The 18,218-nt window shown below is 40.4% G+C and overlaps 1 protein-coding gene across 6 annotated transcripts in view; it reads left to right on the forward strand.

The window, feature by feature from the left end:
• PRKAG2 (protein kinase AMP-activated non-catalytic subunit gamma 2) overlaps positions 1-18,218 on the forward strand; it is a 226,489-nt gene that overhangs the window by 185,252 nt on the left and 23,019 nt on the right. For all 6 annotated transcript variants that reach the window (XM_052807182.1, XM_052807173.1, XM_052807189.1 and 3 more), the window contains one exon: positions 5,037-5,146. In XM_052807182.1, coding sequence (XP_052663142.1) covers positions 5,037-5,146 — 110 coding nt within the window. The remainder of the gene's footprint in view (positions 1-5,036; positions 5,147-18,218) is intronic.

The following is an 18,218-nucleotide window of genomic DNA, read 5'->3' on the forward strand; positions in this document are numbered from 1 at the left end:
GGTGTTCCTGTTCTTCATCTGTAGGAGCTTCTTTTTTTCTCCCCTTTTTCTTCTTTTGAAGGCCTTGAAATTCTGAGGGGAAAGCTACAGTAGAAAAGCGCCCTGCATGGTGGCGAAGGTATGAATGGAACTGAAGGCATCTGTTCAGTAGATCTCTGAGGAAATGGCTTCAGTAATGCTGCAGAAGTTTCCCTTTCATTTATGAGGAGTACTCAGATGATAGTTCTACCTTAGAGCTCTCTAAATAGACAATTATACTTAGTACCAAGTCCCACTGCAATCTCTTGAAGCAGTATTGCTGAATAGTTATTCTGCTAAAAAAAAAAAATTGTGATGTTTTTGTAAATAATATTTACTGCCTGAAATAAAACGTTAAAGCATGTCTCATGTTAGTGAAGGGTGGGAGACAGGAAGGGAGTGAAAATCATTTGGTCTTAGGTGAGTAAGATTGGGGAGTGGCAGAAATATAAGCAGATTGATTTTCCACTCTTTAAAGGGTCTCTACCTGTAGGAATAAATAAAATGCTGATGCAGAGAGAGAATTTACTCTGTAAAAGGCTGTATGATGAGGCTCTTAACTTCAGGTCTTAAACTGTCAAAAAATCTTGTAACCTTTCAGGTGACTTCTGTTTGTGCTTTATTAAAAATTGCAGAAAACAGCACTAGGGATCTGGATTTTTTTGCCTTCACCTATGACTTGGGGAGAGGGGGTGCACATGGAGAATGTCCACTTGCAAAAAATAACTTTCACATGAATCTTCAAGAAATAAGGTTTCATGAGTGAATGCCCACATGGAAGTACACATTCAACTACTTTTATTAGTGGATTCTTTTCCTCCGCTCATCCTGCTCTAGATTAAGATGCCTCCTGCTGGGAATCTGCTCTGTCCGTGAGCCAACTAACTTCCAGATCATGAGCTACAGAAGCTGAGGTTTGGGTGGAGGCAGTGTCCTAAGTCTTCATCTAGACCTAAGCTAAGGTCCTGCAAACGTACTCCGTAAGGCTTATCTGCAACTGCCTTTGCCATGCCAGGGCAATCATAATCGTCTAGTACCTTTCCATCTTCCCACACCTTGCAAGAGTTGTTGCAGAAGCAATATGAGAAAGGCGTACACTGGTCATCTGACCAAGGGAGAAGGAATACAGTTGATGGGAACGTCAAGGACAGATGGTGTTTAGCACAGTTGCAAGTCCAGTTCAGCTTCCAAGGAGGAGGAGGCCTTGCTAAGGAAGTCCCTGATCTAAGAAGTTGAGCTGTAGCATGTAGTCCTTCTCTGTGGCCCATCAGTGTGACACAGCTTAGGACATCTTAAGCATTAAATTTGTAACTGGGGCTTCTGCAAATGAGGCTTCTCAAGTAAATCTAATTTTGGATACCTCAGTCACTTCCTCAAGCAGGAGCAGAGATTTTATGTCACTTCTTGTTCATGTAGTACACCATTGTCTTATCAACATCTGAATATGTTACTGACTTCATGGTGAAAGAATGGCCAGTATATATTCACAGCTCCTGCATGTTGGGTGAATCATCTCCTATGCAGATCAAAGATGACATGCAGAGACTGAGTAAGATTTTTAAGTCAAGCTGAAAGGCATCTGTTCTTGTCCATCCAAAGGGAGTACTTCTTTGCAGGTACTGGATAAGACTGCAGAAGCTTAATAGTAGCCAGAAAGGATGAGCGTTTATTGGAAAAACAAATAAGACTGGAACTAGAAAATAAAGAGGTAATAAAGTAGAAATATCCTAGTGGAGATTAGGATGTTTATATTTGATTATTTGTATTTGCAGCACAGTGGTGATTGGATACAACCAAAAGCAGTAAGTTTGTCCTCTGGAAGGTGAGAGGAACTGTAAAGAAGACTACACCCTGTCCACTCGTGCTGTGCAGGAAAGACGGGTGTGAGTGTACCCCTGAGATATGTTAAGCCTTCAGCTTGAGAGACCTTTTGTCCTTTGAGCAGCTGTATATACATAGTGCACATACAATCCTGTACAAAGAATTAGGCTATGGCATCTGTTTAGTAACCCCAAGTAGTTGAAGGTGTTAGAAGGTCTTAAATATCCTTTCCAACAGACACTTGATGAAGTTATGTAGGACATAAGACTTAAATCAGTGCTGCTTATGTTTTGCATGTTTAGTTAGCAACTAATGAAACAGAGCATTATACTTATTTATAGTATAAGGATCTCCTGTAGAAATAAACCTCAGTTCCAGCTGGACAATTGGATCCTTGTTCAGATCCTGCTAGGGTTTCCTAGCTATTTATATGGGTGTTAAACAGTGCTCACAGATAGCTATCTTGTGCTTCTGAATCTTTCTAATTGTAACTTTCCAGTGTCAGTTTGGGAAGCAGTTGCTTTGTGGTGCCTCCCCTGAGTTGGAAGACAATGTAAGGCGAGACAGCACCTAACCAATCCCATGCACCCTAAGTGGGTGAGGATTGTTGACGTCCAGCTGAAATTGTGTTTGGAGAGTTGGGAGTATATGGTAAGTTGAGAGGAGGGTTTCTATAACCTATGCACACCTTCACTGTGCTGGTCCATACAGAGTTCTTAACTGTGGCTGCCATTAACAGCCTTACCTGATTAAATCTGGCAACGTGTCCTGCTTCATAGTTACTGTGCTTGCTATTGTGATACATTAAATTTGCATAATGTTGGTAAGTTGGCAAGACTGTATTGAGCAATGATGTGCTCTGCTAAGAGTGTAAATTTTTTCAGCTAAAAATAGTTGGTTGTTTTGTAGTTTATCAACTATTTGAGGTGTCCCTATGCTTGTTTCTACCTGTAGTATACTTAATTGTATATAAAGTCTCACGGTTAAAGCTACAGACTCAATAGGAAGTACAGGTTCAGAATTAGAATAGTAACGTCCCTGGGTACATAAGGTTGTAGTAGTTTCTGGGTACTTGGTGAAGGTTTTGGAGAATGTCTGTTTCAGTCAGTGTGGGGAATAGACTTGGTCTGCAGGTGATTCAGAACTATTGGACCGCTGTCTTGCTTGCTGCAGCAATTGGAATGTATCTACTGAAAGAGGCAGGGGACTAAAATTGGAAGAAATTAGTTTTGTCCTGTTCTGTTTTGTAGTGCTGGGGAAAGACATGACAGTGCAGCATCTCTCTAATGGTTACTGATCATGTTAGTAGCCAGTCTTAGTTACTGGTGATTTGACTTACCATTTCAAGTGCAGTTCTCATTGTGTACTGTCCCATGGAAAAAGTTGAGATTAAAGTAGATAAGGACTCTGTGACTACACAGAGGGACTGCATTTCACGACCATAACTTTCTAAAGACCAGAGTTCTTGGTATGTCATCTAAATGTCCTTGTAATATTGTTTTTAATGCTTAGTGTCTCATCCCCTCCCTGCTTCTAGTTTGTGTATTTAAAACAACAAAACAAAACCAAAAAAAACAACAACCCCTCCCCAGCAACTCACTCAATCACAGGGTCATTAAATTAATTTTGTACAGACAGTAGTTTATGCTACTGCAAAAGTTAGAGGATGATAATGTTTTAGTATATTATGGAGTTTCTCTGTCCCAAACTACCCTTTTTAACCTCTTCTATACATGCCCTTGATGAGTCAATACCCGTTCCCCATTGGGATCATCTCATAAAGGTTGCTTCCTACCAGCATTGTCAAAGTCTGTCTGCCTAGTCCCTTCCCTATCAGTTTGCTCACATGGTTTCCTAATCTCTTATCAATTTTTCCTAGCTCCTGCTATTTTTACTTCTGGTCCTGACCTTTATAGGAACATAAATCCAACAAATTATTTTCTTTTTTTCTTCTGCTTCGTCCTAGTTCGAGACTCTCCTCTGTATTCCTATGGAACTTGTATTTCACATTGCTTGTGTTTCAGTGGGGAAAAGGCTTTTTTTTTTTTTTTTTTTTTTTTTTTTTTTTTTAAAGAGTAATGAGAGTTGGAGATGAAAGACTTGCTTAGTACATAGAAGAGACTGCCTGTATCCTAGAGTAGCCACTTGCAGGGGAGGTCCAGCTTTGATTCTGTAGAATTGGACTAAAGAAGCTGTGCTGAGCCACTCTGTGGAAGCAACAAATAATTTGTCCAGTGCTGGGTGATTGATTTTGGGCAAATCTAGCTGTCCAATGACGATTTTGAGTTTTTTAGCTTCCTAATATGAAGTTCTTCAGTGATCAGTAGGTATTTCAAGGTTGTTTTGTTTGTTTTCTTTTTTCTCCACTCTTCAAAAGTTTAACATGTGCCCAAATTTTTGTGCATTATTACAGGATCTAAAGGGTGCATATCTGATGGAGGGGTTAGCCTTGATCAAGTTCTAGGTACCTGCTGTAAAGAATGGAGGGCCAAACTGCTTTTAAAACAAAAAGTTAACGTACCTGAGCAGATCTGAAGAATGTATGCATGTGCACCTAAACTCTGACAAATGCAAAGTAATTTAAGTTAGTATGCACTGGATTGCATGTCCTTCCTACAGATATGCCACACTAAAACAATTCCAGCCAAGTGGATCCTATTTTTATAAATAAAGCGTTGGATTCGTGATGCTGTATGTGAAGTAGCCTGAAGAGAACAGAACTGATTACATAACTTGCCTGCTGCCTCTTTAGAAAATACAAAATTACTCTGTGAAAAGTGGACTGGATAGGGATGACATTGGAGAAATATTAATTTAAGGAGCTTGAGTTAGTCAAGCCTGACACTACTTCAGTTTCAAACTGGCTTCCTCTGTACATAACTAGAGTTGAGAAGCATATTCCAATCGTTTGCTGTTAGAAAAACAAGGTGTTTTTTGAAATATAACTCTTTAGTATGGAAGTCCTTTCTCATCAAGGAAGAACAATGCATTTTGTCTTTGTTATATTAAATATGAAAAGAAAGATAAGTGTGAAATGCAAAGTGCAAAACTGACTGTTTGTCCAGATCGGAAAGTGTGAATTTGAGTTTTGCTTTAGGGTTGTCCTTCTGAAGTGGTATTCAGTTGATGTGGCATGTTTTTTACTTTTTTTTTTTTAAGGTTACTTAAATAAAACAACATAATGTTTTTACTTACAGCACTTGAAGAATCGGAAAGTGACATTTATGTGCGATTCATGAGGTCACACAAGTGTTATGACATTGTTCCAACAAGCTCTAAGCTTGTTGTTTTCGACACTACGCTACAAGTGAGTATTCTCCTTTCAGTCTGCCTTTGCTTGCAGTTCATTTTTTTTAAATGAGTGTTTCCTGAGTGTCAAATGAAATTTGATCTCTTGAAGATAAATTCTCCCATAATGCTGTGCTTTGACTGTACAAAACCATATTGTTTCAACTGTATCTTACATGTTAAACTAGAGGAGGAGCTGGGGGAAGACTTCCTAGCAGAACAGAAAGACAGGATATAATTTGTTTTGCAGTTGGAATCACTATCTAAAAAACTTTCACATGAACCCAAACTTATATTGGCTTCTTCATGGCTATCAGAATTTACATAAAGACATTTTATGTAAAGATCCCTGTGCAATAGTTAAAGAGTATCCAGGTGTTTTGAGCCTGTTCCCACTATATTGGTAAGACAATTTAGGACTAAAATGGATGGCTTAATTATGCAAATTATTACATTCTCCAGAAAATTTTTGTTTTCAGTTTCTCATTTTGCTTTTAATCAGGAAATCATCTGCTAGACTCTTGGCTCTGTCTGAAGAGTTTGTTTGCCAAAAGAAGGCATTAGCTGCCTGCTATAGAAACAGACTAATCTGTTCTGCAGTGTGGTAGAAAGCTGTGGCTTTCTTTTTGTTTCCTGGATTTTGAATTGGTGTTTTTTGTCTTGCTTTGGTTTTTGTTTGTTTCGGCGTATTTTTCCTTTTAAAGATGCTCCAATTCTGGTTTAACTAAGCCCATTAAGTAATTTTGGTCTGGAATGTACTGTTCAATTAGACTTCAGCTTTCCACAGTCAGAGGCAACCATGTAATATATACTTAGTCCCAAAATGCTCACAGAACCATCTTGCGTTTCAGATAATCATATATAATGCTAGATTGAGTGCTATGATCTAAACGATGGAAGGCCTACATTGCATAAGGCAAAGTAATGGGGTGGATCAAGAGCACTGCACATGTATTAGTCTGTTTGTACAATGACCAACAGCATCCTCCTTGAATTCTGCAGCATGGCTAAAAGAACTGGAGCTTCAGTTACTGCTCAGTACAAAAAAAGCAACTTCAACTTCAGCACTGGACTTTTTCAATTATCCAGGCATTTCGCTGGTGAGGGAGTTTCCTTCATCTTGAATTTATTTAGACTCTGAGCGCACTGAGGCTTCAGTGTGTTGCCTCTGATGCCTTGGCTGAGTCCTTAAAGGTAAGTATCCTATCTAGTACTAGTGTTATGTTAAAACTTGAGCATGGCTGCTGTTAAGATTCTGCCCATGTGCCAAAGGACCTCCTGCTGCTAGCTGATCTGGTAGCCAAGAAGGCAATGCTGAATGTAAGTTGGTGACTGGTGTCTCATGTCAGATTATTTCCTCCTTTACCCAGAAAGCCAGACTTCTGCTGGAAATATTTTATCCTTATGCACCTTGGTATCAGTGAAACAGTCTTATTTCCCTAGGGTTCTTCAATGTGCTTTACTGGACACTGGATTTTGTAGTGAAAAGACACCTGATCTGTGATTAGAGGTGGAAAAAGGTAGCCTATAGTCTTAGGGGAAGAGCTTTCAAGCACACAGACATCAGTTCTACAGAGTTTAAATGTTCACATTGTTGATTTTCTTTGTATATTCCACTTATTGACTGTTTTGATAATAGTCTTTCAACTGCATCTTCTCTTGCGTTTCACCAGTCACATGGATTCTGATTGTGCAAGCACTGTAAGCTCTAATGAAGAGTATGTTACATTTAGATATAATACTAATGAATACTTTTTGCTACATTCCTTTTCAGAGATTTCTTTCTCTGTCTCTCAGAAGGTGGCTTCTTTGGGAGGTTGGTTGTGTTGACTTTTTCACCATCTCAGAGGGAAAAAGGTCTGCAGTTTTTCCTATCTTCTGCACAAAAGAGAGTGACTCTCCACTTTGAACTAAAAAATTCAGACTCCTTTGACCTCAAAGGTCGAATTTGGGATGGTAGTGTTTATTGTCACTCTCTCAGCTCTTCTCAAAGACTATTAGCTTCTTTTTTGATTCCAGGGGATATTTGTTCTCACACTATGAGATAATCTGTTGGGAGTTGGTACCTGCAGTTTGTTGGCATGACCTACAACCTGTTCAGTTCTCAGCTGTCAGTGGTCACCTGGGTCAAAGGCTTGAGCTCAGTCACTGTTGCAATTGGAAAGGTGAATTTTCTTTATTCCATGAACCAGTTAACCTTGGGGCCATGGGGGCAGGTCACCCATTCCTTTTGGATTCCCAAGGTCTTCTGATGAATTACATAAAATTGTGCCACATAACCAGTTTTCATTGCTGGAGCTGCGTTGGGATAATGCTGTTAACGTAAAGAAGTTAGAGTTTCACCTTCAAGTTGGTGAGCCAGCGTGAAGTAATAATTGGAGAAGCAGAGTGAGTGAATGAACCTTATTTGGGATCCCTGATGATGGTCATGGATTACAACTGGAGAAGAACAAGGCATGCCTTGGTCTATGATCATGGGGTCATATTCTCAGTCCGCTTCTCCGGTTATTTGAAAGCAGTGGTGGTAGAAGGGAAGTCTGTAGTTATTCATTCAGACTTCAGTATATGACAAATGTGGGCAATATCTTGAACCTGGATTACTGGTGAGGAGCTTTTTTTTTCTCCAAACTGCATTTTTTTTTTTTTTTTTTTACTTTGCACCATTACCTTTAATCCCAGTTGCATTATTCTTAATTTATAAAGTCATAATATTATTGTAAAGCAGTAGTCCTCTTCCGGCATTGTCACAGTCTTCCAACTTCACAGGTTTTGCAAAACTAGTAAATTAGAGGGTTATCTAAGAATCATTAAACAGGTTGATGTGAGTGCTCATCCTGGGCTACACTGCTGGGAGGACTTCTAAATACTTCCCTTCAGTATTTACCTTTGTAGTTCTTTACCTAGCACCTTGTATTAATGTTCCACCTTCAGTATCTTCAAAACACATTATATTTCTTCAGCTTGATCAGTGTGGCTGGTACACATACATGTGTCTGGAATATAAAAATTGAATTGCCTTTTTTTTTTTTTTAAAACAGCTGAATAAGTACATGGTGGAGAATGTACCTAGTAAGGGTAGTCAAACAAACACTTTTAAAATATTGGGTTTTAATTTTTAATATATAAATTATATATTTTCCAGTACTTCAGGACTTTGTATCAGTTCTTATTTTGAAAATGTAGTACACAGCTTTGTGAAACATTCAGTGTCCATGAAAGCTCTCAAACTGAGAGGATTTTGCAGATATTTGTCTTTCCTGGATCTGTTTCACCCCTACCCATATTAGTGTTTCTCCTAATTTAAAAAACAAAACAAAAGCCTGCTGCCTTGAAAAAGTTCTCCAAAGATTTGAATTCAGGTTTTTAATAATGCTAGAGCTAAAACAGAATATATAAGGGCTCACTTTCATTTCCTTAGTATAAGCTAGTAGCAATCAATGAAAGAAGAAGAAAAAATGGAGCTGTGTTGTGTCCTAATGGCATCCTTTGAAAGATTCTGCCCTTGGATTTTTATTTGACAACAGTATCCCGTCTCCCTCTACTGGTCAGCAATCACAGCACACATCATATGTTTTTACCCTGGAAAATTATTCATGAGATACTGTGGAAAGTATTCTAAAACTGTTGTTAGCTGTGGGAGTTGTTAACTTATATAATATGGCACAAGTCATACTGCTGAAGCAACATCTATTCGTAGAAGTAAATGTTTAGTCTCAATGTCTTTGAGGATTTAGTGTAAAGATTTGTAAGGAATCTTGCTTTAACCCTGAATAAGAGAGGAGCTGGTAAGGTGCCATTACACTGGAAACCGAAAGAAGGCCTTCAATAGCAGAAATAGTAGCTAATAAAGAGCAGGAGTGGGCTGACAGTCTCTTCAGTCCTTCTTATTTGTTAGTCAGAAGGCACAGGGGCCTTTCAATTCCAGCAGCTACCAAACATGTTGCTGCTTCTAGGGCTAGCACACTAGTCTGGTCTTACATGTCAAGAATACACCTGTGCAACTGGCACCTACACTTGGCTATTGTGAAAGCAGTGGTATATGTCATGCACTTCCGTTAGGCATCAGATCATATGGTAAGGGTGAACTGTGTTGCGCTTCAGCTGGAGAATGTGCCACTTGGCACAGACTTGAGCAACATCTATACTAAATAAATAAAATGTACTGAGCCAAGGTATGTTTACCTGCCTGAGGCCAACTGGCACAGCTCAGTTTGCGTTAGTATAGCTTAGTTTATATTTCCCCCAAAACAGAGTATCTGCATCTAGTCTGCCTAATCGAAATGGTCCCTAGCCTGTACTGAACCCTGAGAAGTGGCAGATATTGTCTGGGAGAGTGCTAGATTTAGACTGACAGTGGGCTGTTCTTTCACCCTTTTAGTTTACTAATACAGATGTAGCCTGTAAGTATTTGCTTCTCATAAATATTTATAGAACCATATTGAACTTGCTTCAGTGCTGTGGCTTTTCCCTGCCTGTGACCCATGAATATTCCTTGTTCGTGACAAGCTTCAGCCTTTTGCTTTTCCTAGAGAAGATGCTATCTTTGTTTGATGCACATTAAAAACTTTTTTAAAGTCTGATCTGACCAGGAAGGGAGTCAAGAGACAGTTAGATGTTATGAGCTATCCTGTGAAGTTTGGAAATTTGACTCTGTGGATGGTGGGGAAACTGGGCAAGTTGCAACAGTGTGCGGCTCACAGTGGATAAACTGTCTTTTTCTAATCTCTTGCACATCTCCCAAGATGCAAACAATAAGAGAACAAAGATTTCACAGCCCTTTTGAGGGGGTTAGGATGGTTGTCCCCTGAAGGGCTACTCTGTGAATGAGCATTCACTTATTGTTCTTTTTCATTCTAATTATTCAATAAATGGATCTGGATTATTTTTATAATAGACTTAAGGAAAGCAGTGAGCTGAATGCAGATTTACTGGGTACCAGCTTGTGTCTTCAGGAGAGTATTTGAGTACTCTACTACTGTTAATGCATTTAATGTGGCAGTGATCTGGGGAAATAAGATGACAGCCAGATCTGCCTTTGTTTGTTGGTTTTAACTTGTATCAGGCACATATAGTGACACAGCAATCTGATCTTTTCATTTGAAACTGCTAATAATGCTTTGAAGGAAAATAGGAATTTTAGTAATTCCTGTATTAAAATGTCAACAAAATATAGCACTTTGTTCATATTCTATTAGTTGGTTTACTTTTGTCTAACTAACACCATCTACTAATGTGATTTCACTTTTTTCCTTGTTACTGCATGTTTGACGTTGTGATGTTTTCTTTAGAGACCAGCGCATTTCCCATCCCCCCCACCCTGAACTCTTTGAATGTTTAAAGCAAATGGCTCTTACCTAGCTTATAGCAGTCTCTGAAGCTTAACTCTATAAGCTTACTTAAGGCCAGATTTTTGTCTGACCTTCATACCAATTTATTAATTTGTTTTGACTTTGCCCAGCCTACATAAAGATGAGAAGGATTAGTTTATTTTGTAGTGCAGAGCAATTAACCCTCCAAGAGGAATGTAAGAGGTAAGTATAAGACAGGGACTTCCCTGCTCTGTGTCAAGCGGCAATCTGCAGTCCCAGGAATGGTATGTTAGCAAATGTAGTGGCTGTGTCTTGTGAAGTTTGTATAAGCTTTCGTGGGGTGAAAAGCTCTATCTAACCTTTGGCTAAGTGATATTCTTAACCTGTTAAAAGTAAATTCATGTTTTAATATTAAAACTTATGTAGCTTTTGCTCACCATGGCCTTGAACCTGTTTTTTAAAGTATTTGTCCAGCACTTTTCCATAAACATGATTTTTATTAGTTTATGTGGAAACAGTCATCAAAATAAGCTTTCAAAATCCTAAAGATGCTTTCCTTTTATATCCTGAAGAAATCTTGGACAATTGCGTGACTTGAAGGTTAGATTGTTTAACCTTTCTTCTTAATGAAATTATCTAGGTTGGTAATGGACCAGATGTTGTTATCACTAATGTAGGCTTTTGTCAGTAACGTCACGTGCTATTAAGAGCTCAATACTTATTTTTCTACCACATAACTAGAAATATATTTGGAACAGTCTTCTGGAAACTTTGTTAGTGGTTTAACAAGCTAGAAGTAAATATAACTTCTAACTTCTGCAGAGCATGCAACGGATTCCACATTAGAAGAGTGGAAGAGGACTTTGTATTTCTCTTCCTTGTGCTGACTCTATTCAGTAAATGGGTTTATTGTTCTTGTTCCCTCCAGGTCATTCTTGACTGGGGTGTTGCCTCTCTCCAAGGTAATCAGATAGACCAGGCTTCCAGGAAGAATGCTGTAGAATCTTTTGCTTCCAGAAACACACAGCAGACTCTGGGTCTGCTGTCACAACAGAGTTCTCACAGTTTTACAAGAGGGTTGACTGTCTCTTCCTTAATTGGCTTTGAGGTTTTTCCTTGTCGAACTTGCTAAATTTTAAACTAATATACTGTCTGCATTTCTGAGGTGTGAACACCCCTCCTTGCTTACCAGTCCCACAGAACTGTAAGAGAATAATGTAATTTCTTCTAACTGGCATGTGGGCTAAGGCAGTTGAGCAGGCCACATAAAAGCTCCCTTCACTGAAATCAGGCTGGAATCAGTAGCATAATATGAGAAGACTCTTGTGTTTTTTCAGAGCTGCTCCTATTGCTTGTACACAACAAGCATAGGAGCTTAATTCCTGCAGCTCTCAAAACCAATAGGAAGCATTCATTCCTGAATCTTGGAAGAAGATACTATGAATTCATTGTACCAATTAAGCAGAAATTTCTTGTTCTACACAGGGTGTAGGTAAGGTGTTTGTGCTCAGCTGAGTGAAAGTCATGCATCATTCTTCTTGCCTTCCCCACCCCACCACCACTTTTTCTGGCAAGATCTTAATCTGTGAAAGAATTTCTGTACCTTCCCAATGCAGCTGGTCCCAATGGCTCTGCCAATGAGGCTTACCTAATGTCTTACTCTTAACCCATTGTGGCATGAAATCTGGCAGCATAAATTCTGGCTTGAAGTGATTTTTTTTTTTTAGTCTCCTCCCCTCCCCCCCAAAAACAGAGCTGTGCATTTTTTTTTTATTATTTTTTTTTTTAACTAGAATGCTTAGGCTCCCCTCAAACAGCAGGTGGAAGTAAGTATCAGGAGAGTACCTTATTGAGATGGAGTAACAGTTGACTATAATCATGGACCAGCGGCTGTCATGGATGAGCAGACCAGAAGAGGTCTTGATTAAATCAGCACGTGTGTGGTGGTAGAGGGAGAAAGAGAGCCCTTAATTGCCAGCTGCAGTATGGGCATATTGACATAGAGTATCAGTTGAGGTCTTGGTTTGGTGTCTTCAGTTGGATTGCAACCTTTGCATGTGGATGTGGTATGGGGAAGACTTCTGCATGTGGACATAGTACCTGCTTTCTGGGGAGAAATCTAAAACATGTGCCTGCATACTTTTAACTTGAGGATAAGACCCTACCTATTATTTCTGGGGTTTGGCTTGGGTCTGAAGGGTGTTACTCCATCAGCTCTTAAATTTTATTAAGCAATCTATGGCCACTAGTAGTACATCATCTACCAGGAGTGCTCCCTTTCCATCTCCTGTGAATGTAGAAGAGAACTGAATTTTTATCTGGTTTCATGTAGGCTTTCCAAAATTCAACATGAGCTAGAAGAGCTGCTTGTGGATATTTTTGGTTGGGGTTTTTCAGATGTTAAAGCAAATGTACCCACTCAGTTAATAACAGGTTTGTCCAATTTTTCTCTGCTTTACTTGACGGTGTACTAAGGTAAAGGAGGAAGTTCTTCTCTTCAAGACCTGCTTGGCCCTTGCCCTAGGCAAAAGTCTTTATTGTTAAGTCCTTAAGTAGCCTTTTTTTTTTCTTTTAAAGACATAGTCCTTCAAGGAGGAAATGCTTCTACCAAATTCATAGACCAAAGAAGAAAATAATTGGAAAATAAATTTGAATACAACAGTCATCACGCTGAGATGGTTGGTTGTAGTCTTGCATACAGTTTAGTGCCTCCAGACAGGCCAATTTATAAAAACTGAACTATATATATGCACTACAAAAGAGGTTTTTAACTTTTCAAAATAGCTCCTGTACAGGACTGTAGTTTTCTGTGACTTAGAAAGATGTCTGGATGGGACATTACAGCTTTATTTGAAGACCAAAAAAAAAAGGAATTGCAAGTTAATGTTTAATATCCTTCCCAGTGTTTTGTTGGCCTCTTCTTGGGAAACATAAAGAGAGCAATTCCTGCGAGAACTTTAACTGTTTTCTGATAGTAGGTGTCATCCCTAGATTGCAAGTTAGGAGAAGTGTTTTTCAATTTCCTCTTGACTGCTGGGAAAGCTGATGTGGAGATTCTGTGGAGAACTGGTCCACCTCCCTGAAATTTCTTTGCTTCAGATCTTCTGTTTGGGAAGAATTATTTCTCCTCAATTGAAGGTGTTTAAATGTCATTGCCATCTGGGTATGAATTGCTTCAAAGCAAAAGTGCATGACGTATTTGGAGAATATATAGCTTGTACAGCTTTTGTATTATCAAGGTGATGATCGTGGGATTTGGGTGTGAATGCTAGAGTCCTTGATTCCAATTTAGTTTGCAAAAGTTTTCAGGCCATAGAAATAAATCCTTTGAAGATGATGCTGACAGTGTGGAAGAGGAGGGTTGCCCAAAGAGCTTTCTGTGGCAAAGTTGTATTTTCAACTTAGTATTGTGTTTTTTCTATGTTCCCAAGTACTGTATCACAAGCCACTGTTCAGGTGAAAATTGGGTGGTTAGACTTCTCCAGTGGACCGTATTGCATTACCTGGGATCCAAAGACTTTCAGTAGAAGCTGAGAGTGAATAAGGGCGGGGGGGGGGGATGGGACGGAGCGGAGACAGTGTGAGCACCTCCCATCATTGTTGAAGAGTATTTTTCAGATAAGAAAGGGTTATAACTTGCTGGACTTTAGAGTTGGCTTGCACGCTATTTGACATGGTGTTGGTATGACTCAAGTAGTTAGTTACCTTGGTTTGCCTCTTCACTGGCTGCGTTGTCAAACAAGTACACAAAACCAGTGATGAATTCCTTGTTCAAGATCTGCCTTACAGCCTCTGATACAGAAGAAGCACTACCTGAGATTCTAGTGATGTGAGGGAGTAGCAGGGGAGACATGTTATAAACCTGTCTTATTGCAGCTAGATCATCAGGCTTGCCTCTCCCTGGTAGCAATAGTTGGGACTCTTCATTTTTTTCCCTCTCTTGGAGATATGCCAAGATTTGGGCAGCCAGAGAACTTGCCATGCTACTTAAAGAAATATAGTCCTGTTTATGTTGGGCTAGAAACTGTTGCCCCATTCCTTGCTTTTTCGCATCAAAAGCATTTGAGAGTCAATGTTGTGGTTTAAGCCCAGCTGGCAACAAAGCACCAGGAGGCTGCTTGCTCACTACTCCCCCCCACCCCCATGGGATGGGGAGGAGAATTATAATGAAAGGCCTGCTTGTGGGTCAACACGAGGACAGGGAAGGATCACTCACCAATTATGTTCACGGGCAAAAAACAGACTCAACTTGGGGAAAATTAATTTAACTTATTACCAATCAAATCGGAGTAGGATAATGAGAAATTAAGCCAAATCTTAAAACACCTTCCCTCCATCCCTCCCTTATTCCTGGGCACAACTGTGCCCCTGATTTTCTCAACCTCTCCCCACCAGCGGTACAGGGGGACGGGGAATGGGGGTTGCCGTCAGTTTATCACATGTTGTCTCTGCTGCTCCTTCCTCCTCAGGGGGAGGACTCCTCACTCTTCTCCTGCTCCAGCGTGGGGTCCCTCCCATGGGAGACAGTTCTCCATGAACTTCTCCAACATGAGTCCTTCCTACGGGCTGCAGTACTTCACAAACTGCTCCAGTGTGGGTCCTTTCCATGGGCTGCAGTCCTTCAGGCACAGGCTGCTCAAGCACAGGCTTTCCCATGGAGTCATGGCCATCTTTGGGGACATCCACCTGCTCCGGAGTGGGCTCTTCCACGGGCTGCAGGTGGGCATCTGCTCCCCCGCTCACCTCCATGGGCTGCAGGGGGACAGCCTGCCATCTCACCATGGGCTGCAGGGGCATCCCCTCCTCTGGCGCACCTCCTCCCCCTCCTTCTTCACTGACCTGGGTGTCTACATAGGTGTTTCTCTCACATCCCGCTCCCCTCTCTGCTGCAGGTTCCACAGCAGGTTTTTTTCCCCCCTTCTTAAATACGGTATCACAGAGGCGCTACCACCATCTCTGGTGGGGTTGGCCTTGGCCAGCAGTGGGTCTGACTTAGAGCCAGGGAAGCTTCTAGCAGCTTCTCACAGGAGCCATCCCTGTAGCCCCCTCCCGCGCTACCAAAACCCTGCCACACAAATCCAGTACATGTCAGTCAGCTCGTAAACACATTTAGACCAAGGGAGTAAAGTGTAGGTTGCCCAGTTTTTATGCAGTACAAAGGTCACAGCAGAGGCCTGATGGTTTTCCTGTTACAACAAAGACGGGTTGTACTACTCTTGGTGGTCTTACTTGGTAAGAACTATTGAAATGCAAGTGTTTAGCCTCTAAGAGAGAAGTTTTGGGGTAGCTTTCTTGTGCCTTCTTACTGTAACAGTGAGAACAAAGACTGTATTCTAGAGTGACTTTGTCATATTTGCTCATGTTGTGAAGACATACATGCTGTTATCCCTTGAAAATGGAAAACTTTTTCCCCTTTACAAGGGACCCCTCGAGAAGGCACTCCATGGCTTGCTGTTTAATACTTAGAGCATGTGAGTATATGGGTATATCAGTTTAACTTTCTACGGTATTTCTTCAGCTGTTCTTACCCAATTTGCTAAGACTGAATGCCTTCCTCTTGCAAATGTCTTTCAACTATGTATGAAACTTTGTATTTTATTGTGCTAGGAAGGGTTATTGTTCATCAGGGATCGCCTGAAATACTTGGTTTTGATACCATGGTCCACATGTGAATTTGAGGCATGTGTTCCCTCTAAGTTTTGTAGCCCTTAAAAATCATCATGAGATAAGACTGGGAATTTGTCAACTTATCCAGTGAAAATGACAATGAGTGTTCTAGTTCACCTTTGAGCATCCATCCATCAGGAATCAGAGATGATAAAAGTGTCAAGGATCAGCTGGGTCTGATGCTGCTTTTATGGGAGCTCTGTGCCAAAAAATAAAAGATGGAGCTTCTTCCTTTCTCTTCTGATCTGATAGAATAGACATTTCTTGGGGTTACATCAGGGGATTTTCAGGCAAGTAAAGCTAACGCCCTGGTGTTGGTTTATACAGTGAAAGATGAAGCGAGAAAAGTACACATTTATCATCTTGCCCTTGGATGGCAGTCATACCACAGAAGTTCTGGCAAATCTTTTAACACTGTCCATGCTACTAGTCTTTTGCGTCATCATCTTGCTTGGTACTGGCATACCTGAAGGTGTTCCATAACTATGTTTCTTGCTTCTATTACCTTCCGGATTTCCAGGTCAACTTTGGTATTGAGACAATGGTGCTGAGTTGTGTGTCTTTCAGCACGGTAGCATTCTCTACTCTACTCAGCACTGACCTTTTAGCACCAGGAACTGTGACAGCTCTTCTCTCTCAACGTCTTGCCAAAGACAAGAACCTTTTTGCAAGGCAAATGAAACAAGTCATTTCAGCTGCTGTGACAACAGCAGTCACCTTACTTACCTTATAGGACAGTCCTGGAAGACAGGTTTAAAACCCACTGGTCGCTTATGCATGTAGGTACAGTTTTCATAACATAGTGTTAGGTAAAGCAAGGTAAAAGTGTGTCTGTGTACACACACTAACTTTTTGGAAACAGGCTCATACTCAGTTTTCCTTTCAGATGCTTCCCTCATTGACAGATGTTTACTTGAGAGAGCATTTTTGCAAGGGCTTGTAAGATTACTGGTCTGACATATCATAATGAGGAATGTCCCTTTCAGTATTTCCCATCAGTGAGGAAAAACGTTTTCTGTAGTCTGGTGAAATCTTCTGTCTGCTACCACAGTTTCCAGTGTTACTGCCTGGTAATCAAGCTATTTTGGCGCTCACTAACCGTAAGGGACAAGGTTTTACAAATATTCTACTACCTGAAAAAAAAGGGACTTCCTATGTTATGGGTCTAACTCGGTCTTTCTTGATAATGACTGTTACACTGGAAGAGACTACATCCTCTTTAAGACTTATTGTGGAAATATTTGAATGGTCCACAGAAGCAATGACTTCCAGAAGTCCTGTCTAACCCAAATTAGTCTGTTCTTTTATTCAGCATATTCACAGTCAGTGTAATGAGTTCCTGTAATAAGAAAACCTTGTTCTTGTTCTGCTCACTGTAGTGTAATAGCACCTATTGTTGAGGTGATCTATGATACACGTAGGATTTCAGTCGCTGTGTTCCTTTGCTATAACATGACCCTTCTACTTAAGGGGCAGAATGTTGCAGAAGACAAGTAGTCACATAAAGTGCGATTCCTCAGCAAACTGTAAATGTCTAGACATCTTACAGTCAGTGAGGGGGAAAACGGCATCTGTGGGATATAACTTAATGTCTGTCTAAGGCTGGTGAGTCATGCCGCAGAAATGACTGTTTCCCCTGGTTGTCTATGAAGAGATGCGGTGCATATTCAAGGTCAGCATATATGTCGGAACAATGTCTAAATTTGGGCAGATAAATCCCATTTTTAATGGTTCAGTGTGTTTGTTAGGACCACTACATGGTTAATAAGAACAAAAGTGCTGTGTTTAAAGAATGTTTGTACATGGTGTTGGACAGCAACAATCTATGGGATCTGGCTGACGAACAATGGTTTATGAAGGTCAGGCCAGTCCAACACTCAAGATCAGAGAAAGAGCAACGCTGGTGGGGTCGAGAATTAACAACGCTGTTGGAGGTCCAAAGATGGGACGTGGTTTAGATCTTCAAAGGCTATAAACTATATATAATCTGAAAGGAAGGTCCTTGTGGGTATTTTCTGCAAGAACATCGCTGAAATGTCTAAATGTGCTGGATGGAAGCCCAGTTCCACACCCAAGTGCTTTGGCTGGCCACCAAGCAGTACTTTGGGCAACTGA

This window comes from Harpia harpyja, chromosome 1 (assembly GCF_026419915.1).
Source record: "Harpia harpyja isolate bHarHar1 chromosome 1, bHarHar1 primary haplotype, whole genome shotgun sequence".
NCBI lineage: Eukaryota > Metazoa > Chordata > Aves > Accipitriformes > Accipitridae > Harpia > Harpia harpyja.